A 10,181-nucleotide genomic window follows, 5' to 3' on the forward strand; every position below is an offset into this window, starting at 1 on the left:
CTGTCCCTCCAGTCTCTGCCCCGTCTTCACATGAACTTCCCTGTGTGTGTGTATCCTTTTCTGTCTCGTATAGGCACACGCTCATTGGGTTTAGGTCACCCCTAATTCCGTACAATCTCCTCTCAGTCCCTATCTTCATGATGTCTGCAAAGACCCTATTTCCTAATAAGATCACATTCTGAGGCTCCAGGGGAGGGAATACTACTGAAACCAGTGCAGGTGGTAACCAACCAAGTTAATCATTACAACAATCTCTCTTTTCACTTCTAGAACCAAAATATTCATTCGTTTCCCCAGAACTCTGTTTGCCACCGAAGATGCCTTTGAATTTAGTAAACATCAATTAGGTATGATTTTCTCTGTCCTGACTTCAGTAGAGTGTGAAACGAACCAGTTTAGCTTGGGAGACGCCTTACACGTGGTATTCGATACGGTGTCAGAAGCGCTGGCTTTGGAAACCCAAAACAGGATACGGGGTTATAAGACACACGTGGATGTATGCCTTAATGCCCGTTTGGAGGGCAGTCATGGATGTTAAGTGCCCAGACACTTGAACACTGGATTTGTGTCCCAGTTCTCGTTAGGACCCAACTCTCGTGCCACACCAGGGCCTAAGCTTTGAAAACTTCATTCGTACGGGTATCTGACGTTGGAAGGTATCGCTTCGAAGCCTACAGCCGGGGGCGGGGGGGGGGGGGGTGTGAACAGTCAAGGGGGAAAGTTATAGGGGGGGGGGGGGGGAGTGCAACATCTTTTTTAGGCTACTGGAGGGGGGGGGGGCTTCTCCCTTGAAATCTCAACTGCTTTGTTGAGACCTACCCTGTTGAGTGATGAGTGCTTGCTGCATATTAAGTCCTCTGCACTCAGGACCTCGGTGTGTTCTTAGAACAAACCTACATGGTCATAGTATCTCCGCTTTACATTCCGGGAAACTGAGGTCCAAGATGTCGGTAACTTGCTGAAGGCTGCACAGCTAGTAAGCGGCAGAGCTGGGGTTTGAACGTGGGTCTCTCTGGCTTCCGGACCTGGGCTTGTAACCACTGTGCTTGCTGATCTCATTTTTTTTTTTTTTTTTTTTTGGCCCTGACAGCAGCACGCACTGATCCCGGGACCTGGGACTGGGTGGGTGCTGGCTGCAGGTGGGGCGGGGCACGCTCAGTCAGCGTTTCTAATCAGCCTCCAGGGGGATGGCATGCCGCTGGTCTGCAGGGGGGCCCTGGATGGGCTTGGCTTGTGGTGGGGACTCGGTCCCCAGGTGGAGGGAGGTGGTGGGAGAAGCTCCAGGGTGAGTGTCCACGTGGTCCCGCATCCCTGGTTCACACTCCTCCTCAGTAGTCGCACTGCGGTGCCCTGCAGGTGTCTCCATCGCCTGAGCCTGCACGCCCATTTGTAGCAGGTACTTGACACCTGCCTCGAGGGGTGGGTGTGCAGATGAAACAGTGCCTAGCCTGGAACCCAGGGCCAGCAGGCCCTCAGTAGACCGGGTGGGGGGCTCTTACCACTGAGTCTGTTCTTTACCTTGAGGGAGGGAGCCAGGAGCTTCTGGTAGTCAGGCTTCCTGTACCCCAGCCCCTCCCACCCCTGCCCGGCTGCACCCCGAGGCCTCTTCTGACCTCCCCTCTGAAGAGCACAACTACACAGTTGCACAACTGAAAGCCGTTTCACCAGCACTTTTATTTTCAGTTGCGAGGATCCAAGCCACATACAAAGCCTGCCTAGAAAGGAGAGTGTATGTGAAAAAAAGACAAGCAGGTAAGAATGACACAGAATCCTGCCCGTTTGCAAAGAGCCAGAGTTCTGTGTCTCGCACCCGTGCGGCACCTAGAGGCACAGCCTCCTTTGTGGCTTTTCTCCCCCTGCCTGTCCTTGGAACCCGGGTGTGGCTCGTCTTTATTCTGTTGACCCGAGATTGTAACCCAGTCGCCCGTATTGGGTCCCACAGATGCGGCTTATTTCATCCACAGCATGTGCACGTTTAAAGAATAATTTTTTAAAAGGATACTAACCCTACAAGTACCCGGGAACCTGTTCCCTGTGGCACTCCAGTCCCTTCTCCACCCCGCGCCCACATCACTCTTCTGAATTTTGCCTTTATCCTTCCCTTTTCTTGATAGCTTTACCATCTATGGATGCATCACTGAATGATATATTTAGTGGCTGGCATGTTTTGAACTACGTAAAATTATACCATTTGTATTTTTAGGGACATTTTTGTTCCCGAAATTCAACCAGTTGGCCATGTGTAGATTTGGTCGTTTAGTTTCGTAGCTGCACAGGATCGCACAAGTTCAGACATTGGCAAACTTTTTCTTCAAGGCCAGATGGTCCTTGAGACTTGTGGGTCATCTGGCCCCATCACGGCTTCTCAACGCTGACGTTGTAGCGGGAAGGAACTTTAGGCAATACATAAATAAATGGGCAGAGTCCTGTTGCAATAAAACTTTATTGACAAAAACAGATGGCCGGCCTGAGGGCCATAGTTTGCCGACCCCTGTGCTGTATGAGTATACCACAATCCAGCCGTTCTGTTGATGGACATGTGGGTTTTTGCAGCTATTTGTTTTTGGAACAGAAAACAGTGCTGCTATGATAAGGAATAAAACCATTTTTTTTAAAAAAAGATTTTATTCATCCATTTATTTGAGATAGGGAGAGAGAGAATCTCAAGCAGACTCCACACTGAGCACAGAGCCTGATGCAGGGCTCGATCCCACAACCCATGAGATCACGACCTGAGCTGAAGCCAAGAGTCGCACGCTTAACCGAGCCCCCCAGGTGCCCCAGAAAACATTTTTTTTAAAAATTGGAATACTGAACGAAATATGAAAAGCATTTAAAAATTGGGAAACAAGCCAGAAATCTGTGTGTCCCAATTGATGTGTGTCAATTTTTAAGTGTAGACAACTAAAGCATACACTGGATGAGACCAGCCAAATGCAGCCCCACGACTAACGTGTGCCCCTCGAGACGACCTGGGGAAACTCTGACCCCCTCACACAATTTCAGGGCTCTTCTTGAAGCCTCCCACAGCATCGCCGGGATTCCTCGGTTGCCCTGGTTTGGTGGCCTGAGCACCCCCAGATAGGAACTTGCTACACTCAGACACTTAGCAACCCCGGGGAGGGGGGTGTTGGCTGAGAGTGCGGAGGTGGGCGTCTGGATGTCTGGGGGAGGGGGTGAGCGGTTCTGAAGAAAGCCTTTTAATGTAAATGTGATTGTGCCATCTTCTAATGCTAGCAGTGAACTCTTTCAGCCATCAGACTGGAAGCGCACTGGCGTGGGGCCCTGGCACGGAAGGCGGCCAGAAGGAGAAAGTGGGCTGTGCGGACCGTGAGGAAGTGAGTTCTCTGCAGAAGGTGATCGCGGACTTGGTTGAGTTCTTCAGCTTTGTGCAGAAAGCTAAGCTTCCGTCCAGGATGTCAGGCCTTAGGGAGTCCGCTCCGTGGCTTTCCTCCGAGCTCCCTAATCTGACGGTGATCATAATTCACTATGCTCGTTAGTTTCTCTTAGTTCAGAAGTCTCAAGGTCGGCTGCCTTCCGATGCCAGTTGCTGTTAGCAACTAATTCAAACTGCTCAAAACAAACAAAAAAAATGGTGTGGGTGAAATAGAACCTATCTTTGGGACAGACTTGACCCATGGGCTACGTGACTGTCGCCCTGCGTGGGGACCAAAGCAATCTCTACCGTTTTGGCCTCCTTTGAAATCAAACAGGTGGAGAGAGTCCCAGTGCAGAAATGGGCCAGAAAGCTAACAAAACGCTTGCCTCTTCAGGTTCATAAAGGGATTCATCAACCGCAACCAACCCCTCTGCCCCGACAATGAGGAGTTTATCGTGTTCATGCGGAAGAATTACATCTTGAATCTTCGGTATCATGTCCCAAAGAATGTCTTGGACAAGAGCTGGCTGAGGCCTCCTGGCATCTTGGAAAATGTGAGGACCGAACGGCGACTCCTTTGCAAGTGACTCGGGCATTGGCGGGCTCAGCTTTTTTGTGTGTCTTCGTGCAGCTTCCCTTGGCTGGAAAGGGTTGCCCTTAGTAAAGCACTTCTTTGCAAGGCTGTTACACAAGAAATGTCACTCCTCTAAATTCATACTCTAAAGCCAACAGAGGTCTGTTTGCACAGAGCACTTGTCAATAGTTCCTATCCTGATGTAGCCTTCCCGATGGCTTTTAATGACTGTCACCTGGAAAAGTGTTTCTCAAAAGATGGTTCCAAGGACCCTGTGTCTAGAGCACAGTGGGGGCCATTGTAAGATCCTGGGTCCCAGCCTGGGTCCCAGCCTGGGTCTACGGAGGATCTTTAAGAGTCCTTTTCTTTTTTGCCAGGTCCTCGGATGATTCAAACACATTCAAGTTTAAGAACCAGTAGTTTAGCAACAGTGAAAAAGTAGTGCAAGAATGGCAGATGAGCTGCCTTCTTGGAGTTTAAAATACTAATGCTGTACTTTAATTTTTTTTTATAAAGATTTTTGTTTACTTGTTTGACAGAGAGGGGGAGAGAGTGCACAAGCAGGGGGAGTGGGAGGGAAAGGGAGAAGCAGACTCCCCACTGAGCAGGGAGACCGATGTGGGGCTCGATCCCGGGCTCCTGGGATCATGACCTGTGCCGAAGGCAGACGCTCAACCGACTGAGCCACCCAGGTGCCCCAATGCTGTATTTTACATGAGACTGGATTCAACTGTGCTTTCAAAGCCTCTGTCTTGGTGGCCACAGCCAAGAACTGGGTGTTCGCAAGGCGGGTGGGACAGAAGTGTGTTCTCCACACAGGCGTCGGACCTGCTCAGGAAAATGTGCACAAGGAACCTGGTCCGGAAGTACTGTCGCGGGATCACAGCCGAGAGGAAAGCGCTGGTAGGGACGGGGCGGGGGGCACACGGGTAGGTGGCCAGGTGGGGGAGGGGCCGGGGCTGGTCTTACCTGGGAGGCGAGGGTCGCACTGGCCCGTGCCTCGAACGTGTATTGAGGACTAAACACGCCTAGGCCACTTGGCACAGAGCCCTGGCTCCAGGGCAGCTGTTACAAATAATGCTGCTCGTATTGTTGCCATGGGAACAGGATCCAGATGGTCCCCTACGCTGCCCAGAATGCAGGACGCCTTCTCTGCTGCAGGGTTTGGTTTATGCTTATCTGCAGGTCGGCAGACTTTCTCTGTAAAGCACTAGAGTAGTATCTTGGGGTCTGCGGGCCACATGATCGCTGTTAGAATCACTCCACTCTGCCAGCAGAGCATGACAAGCTGCCAGGGACAACATATAAACGGATGGCAGAGCCGTGCTGCCAAAAACGAACAACGAAGCCCAAAAACTTACCCAAAAAAGTGGGCAGCAGGCTGGATTTGGCCCTCGGGTTGTAGTTTGCAGATCTCTGACCTAGAAGAAAGGAACTGCTCTCTGAAATTCTGAAAATTCCACTTCTGGGAAGAGCATGCAATGGACCAGCCTTAAGTGTCAGCTCCGGTCTCTGCTGGTATAATTTTTAGGGCATTTTGGCCAAAGCCTGGAACCTGTTATGATTTCTGCGCCAAAGAAGGACGAGGCCACTACAGCTTATCAAGGAAAGTAAGCTGTCCTGTGGACCTAAGGGGCCTCTGTCCCAAGGATCCTCGTGGCTACCACTTTGTACTTCCAATTCTGTTATTACCAGATGCAGCAAAAGGTGGTTACAAGTGAGCTCTTCAGGGGAAAGAAAGAAGGTTATGCAGAAGTCTTAAGCCAGCCCTTTGCCAACAGTCGGATCGGTAAGTACATTTTTCCATCTGTGCACTTGCTTCTCCTATTTTAAGAGTCGAAAGAAGATGCCTGACTCCGTAGCATGTCCTGACCGTAGCTGAGATCTTGGGTCACAGAGGGGCGTAAACCCAGCAGATACTAGTGGCTTTGGCACCAACATGGTATTTAGTGATGGTTGCTGTGCTCTGGTTCCCTCCCCAGATGAAGGAGACATTAATCCCAAAGTGCTTCAACTCATTAGCAATGAGAAAATCCAGGTAAGGAAACGTGGGTCCTTGGGTCCAACAGGATTCCCTTAACAAGGTCTGCTTTCTGTATGAAGAGTGTCTGGAAGCACTGTTGAAATGCAGGGGTGCATGTGGGTGGGCCGGGCTCTCGACTGTAATGCTCTGGGTATTAACGAAGACTATGGGGCCCACGTGACCACTAGGTACCTATTGCTGTTCTTACGGTCCTTATCTGTCACCTAGAAACTGGGTTCGGTTTTCTTTCTTTTTAAAAAGATTTTATTTGAGAGAACACGAGCAGGGGGGAGGGGTAGAGGGAGAGGAAGAAGCAGACTCCCCACCAAGCAGGGAGCCCGATGCGGGACTCGATCCCAGGACCCTGGGATCATGACCTGAGCCCAAGGCAGATGCTTCACCGACTCAGCCACCCAGGTACCCCATGGGTTTGGTTTTCTATGAAATTGAGCGAAATGCAGCCATGAACTTAATCGCTGAATACCCCCTATTAGAAGTGGTCTGGCAGGGTGCCAACATGGGCTTCGTAACTTAGCTGAGCGCCATCTGGGCAGGTTCCTTAAGCTCTTGCTGCCTCTGTCCTTCTGTGAGTGGGGATGGCGGGGGTCTTGAGAGGCCGGAACGGTCGATGGTGGGAAGCGCTGTGTGGTAATACCAGTTTATCTGAGCCTCTCTCTGTTTGAGTGCTTGAAGTAACTGGTCTTAGCAGTCTGGGGTAACAAGGAAGTCCGTACTCCGCCCTGTCCCCCCACGGGTCACCTTGCTCTCCTTGCAGTATGGTATCCCGGTCATTAAATATGACAGGAAAGGCTTCAAGGCCCGGCAGCGCCAACTCCTCCTGACTCAGAAAGCGGCTTACGTAGTGGAGCTTGCCAAAATCAAGCAGAAAATAGAATACTCAACACTCAAAGGTAAGAAGCAGGCTGTCTTCAGGCCATTCACGGGGCGGACGTAGCTCCCGGGAATACCCGTAAGGAAGGCGCCCTCTACTGGAAGACAGAGTGTAGGGTGCCCAGAAAGCCTGGGGCTGCCTGGGCCTGGCCCGGGCCTCTTTTTTCTGGCATAAATGAAAGCGGCCGCCCCTTCCCCCAGGTTGGACAACAGTCACCTTCTCCGATGACCTGTGTTTTATTCCGAGCGCAGCCCTTCACAGCCTCCTAGCATGCTGACTGCTGGGGTGTGCCCTTCCTCCGCCTCTTTTTTCTGCATGAATGTCAAGTTGTCCAGTTCCTGGTCCCTAACTCTGGGGTCTATCCTAAGGTGTCTCTACTAGCAGCCTCAGTGATGGCATCTTGGTCATTCACGTCTCGCCGGAGGACCACAAACAAAAGGTAAGTGACGGCCACCCGTGCCTGCCGGAGGAGGGAGACCCTGCCGTGCTACTGAGCTGCCCGCTGGGAAGCCTCCGTCCAGAAGAGTATTTTTCTTCAAGGCCGCGGCCTCTGAAACTGCCACGTCCTCTCCTCGTCAGGGGGATACCGTCTTACAGTGTGAGCACGTCTTCGAAGCAGTCACGAAGCTCGTCATGCTGCTCAAGAGGGGGAACGTGGTGAATGTCGCTCAGGGAAGGTAGGGGCTTTCTTCGGCGATCGCCCGTTCACCAAGGCAGCCGGGGGCTTGCGGCCCAGTTCTCCAAGGAGGGCCTGCCGTCCCTGGGGGGAAGCTGTCAGCCAGGGGAAGGTGGCCCTCTGGGCCAGGGCAGGTGACAGCCACACCTTTCGCTGGTTGAGGCCTGTTGTCTGAGCACCATGGGCCGCAGCTTGGCAGGCTGCTTACCACACTGATGAGGGGACAGCGGTAACATTTCTTTAGGATGTAGAGGAAAAAGACTTGGCACAGAGGGTGCTCTTACTCGAGTCTCTCATCTCTGAAGGAGGGGCCGTGTTTTCAGTTTCACGGGCACAAGGTGGCTGAGCAGCGGGCCCCGTGTCAGCTGGCTGGTCAGGGACGGTGTGGGGGTTCCTGGGGCTGAATCCCAGAGGCTCCCGGACCCCCATACAAGCAGCCTGCCTCCCTCCCCCCTCCCGCTGCTCCTAGTGGGTCTCAAGCCACTGTAGGCAAATTCCTATGTGCAAGAGGGAGAGAGAGTGGGGGCGCTCCCCCCAGGGGGAGACCTGGCCACCCCGTGAGCGTTTCAGCAGGACCATACATAGGTGGTCCTTCAGACGGCAGACTGGCCCCCTGAAGAACTGAATATACTAAGTTGATCTGAGAACAGCCACAGAAACACGGGGTAAGTTTCCCAGTTGTGGCAATGGTTGTCTTTTGAGGACTCAAATGTGCACTAAAACTCTGTAATAATACAAACGGGAATTTGATCTCGAAGCTAGTAAAGTCTCGTAAGTGAATTTCTTTTATAGACCGAAGGTGAAAAATAGAACGTCAGTAATTGATTACTTGGTGTGTTTTCAGTTTACAGTTTTGTATCAGTCCTGGAAAAAAAGGCACGATAGTTTTCAACACAGGACCGGAAGAACAAATCTATAAAGATAAAAACGGCCAGTTAACAGTGGTGAGTGGCTGTGGCGGGAGGTGAGTTTTCCTGAGAATATAGATGAAAATGTGACCATTTTCAACCCTCCTCTAGACTTTTCATGTCTCCCTCTATTCCCGATTCTACGTCAAAACAACAGGAAGGTATGATGCCAGACACACATTCACACACAGGAATGAGAGGGTTTGAAGAAGGCAAGTTTACCTCCCATTTCTAGTTGTTAGTGAACAGGACGGTGACGTTAAATATCTCCTCGGTTTTAAATGCCAAAGCCAATTTTTCACTGGAGGGCCAAGGCCTAAGGCTCTCCCAGCGAGCTTCCGAACATACCTGGTCCGGAGTCTCGGCCCTGGACGCTGTGCTGTGACTGGCGGGCATGTGGCCTGGGCTTCGCAATGGGAGCCGTGTCAGGTCTGAAGGGCAGAGCTGACCGCTGTCTGGTGCAGTCCAGGCTGGGTGCTCGGTGCTTAGTCCTCCCTGCCGGTCCCACTGTGCTGGGCCGGGCGTCCCACAGCTCTCACTGGCCATGTAGTACGCCGGGCTTAGTTTGATCCCATTTTGCTAGGAAATGACAGATTAAAACCTGAGGGGGCTGAATCTCTCAGATGTATTTTGTAGGTGCACCCAGTTTTGTCTGTCAATATATGGGGTGTCTCATACATACTTCCATTTGCATCCCCTTAACTGTGAAACTGTTTTTGTGGGTATAAATAGGACCCCAAAGGCTTTCATAACACAATTGCCCCTGAACTCCTTCAGGGAAAAGATAAAATCTTGAAGTATCATTTCAGATGTAACCTATCAGGTGACTTTTCAGTTTACATGCTGTCTTAGGGGGGTATAACCTTTAAGAATGATTTTGTCTTGGGAGTCACACGGCTTGTCTACCTGACTGGCTCGAGCTGAAAATGCTAAGCAGCCTCATTGAGTCCTTTTGTAAATGCCCTTTGTCTCGGTGGCAGGTGGGGCTGGCTTCTAGAAGCTCGTCCGCACCGCTGCTGGGTCATGAAGGGTCTCTAACCTAAGTGTGGGCGCTCTCCCAAGGTGTCGGTCCGCACGAAGTCCTCTTGACCTCGCCCATGGCCATCTCTGTTCCGGCTGAGGAAAGCACCGAGGAAGCGGGAGGCTGTCCAAGGAGCTACACCTTCAAGGCAAGAAGTCCCAGCAGCTCTAGGCAAAGGAGCACCTCTGAAGAAACTGAGTGGCATCTGCCCATCTCCCGGTTCTCAGCAGCACTGGGGCACTAAAGGAAAAGGTCCTCTTCAGGGGCCCAAACTCAAGTCACCTGTGGGGATGGGTTTCAATGTCCCTACCTGGTCCTTCCCTCGATGGGTACTTGAACATGTCATCATAGGGTGGGCAACAGATCCTCTACCTTTGTCAAGCTGCCCCTGAGGAACAATTTGATAAAGCTGCAAATTTTGGGTTTTGCTTTAACTAAATGGAACTTTGGGTTCCAGATGGGGAGCTGTAGCAGAAATGTTAAGGCCTTGGGTGTGTTTCTTTCTTGTCCCGGGCCCCCATTAAAGCAGCAGCAACCCCAGCTGGTTCACTCTGCTTTCCACCTAAGACTTCCTTACAGGGTTTACTAGAACAATGACCCCCGCCGTCCCCGGAGACTTCAAGGTGATAAAGCACAATGACTGGAGGGTAGAGGCCTTGCTCTCTTTGCTGTGAACCCCCCTCGCGCTGGCTGGATCGTGCTGGGTGT

General features: G+C 51.6%; 1 protein-coding gene across 1 annotated transcript in view; it reads left to right on the top strand.

Moving 5' to 3' along the window:
• The window catches only part of MYO1H (myosin IH), a 44,654-nt gene extending 34,538 nt beyond the window's left edge, over nucleotides 1-10,116 (top strand). Inside the window, exons 20-31 of the mRNA XM_032398014.1 lie at nucleotides 271-347; nucleotides 1,684-1,752; nucleotides 3,254-3,338; nucleotides 3,774-3,933; nucleotides 4,773-4,856; nucleotides 5,649-5,742; nucleotides 5,936-5,991; nucleotides 6,752-6,887; nucleotides 7,237-7,307; nucleotides 7,448-7,545; nucleotides 8,389-8,488; nucleotides 9,515-10,116. Coding sequence (XP_032253905.1) covers nucleotides 271-347; nucleotides 1,684-1,752; nucleotides 3,254-3,338; nucleotides 3,774-3,933; nucleotides 4,773-4,856; nucleotides 5,649-5,742; nucleotides 5,936-5,991; nucleotides 6,752-6,887; nucleotides 7,237-7,307; nucleotides 7,448-7,545; nucleotides 8,389-8,488; nucleotides 9,515-9,541 — 1,057 coding nt within the window. The 3' untranslated portion in view covers nucleotides 9,542-10,116. The remainder of the gene's footprint in view (nucleotides 1-270; nucleotides 348-1,683; nucleotides 1,753-3,253; nucleotides 3,339-3,773; nucleotides 3,934-4,772; nucleotides 4,857-5,648; nucleotides 5,743-5,935; nucleotides 5,992-6,751; nucleotides 6,888-7,236; nucleotides 7,308-7,447; nucleotides 7,546-8,388; nucleotides 8,489-9,514) is intronic.
• The last annotated feature ends 65 nt before the right edge of the window (nucleotides 10,117-10,181 follow it).

The sequence above is a fragment of the Phoca vitulina genome, unplaced genomic scaffold (assembly GCF_004348235.1).
Source record: "Phoca vitulina isolate PV1807 unplaced genomic scaffold, GSC_HSeal_1.0 scaffold108, whole genome shotgun sequence".
NCBI lineage: Eukaryota > Metazoa > Chordata > Mammalia > Carnivora > Phocidae > Phoca > Phoca vitulina.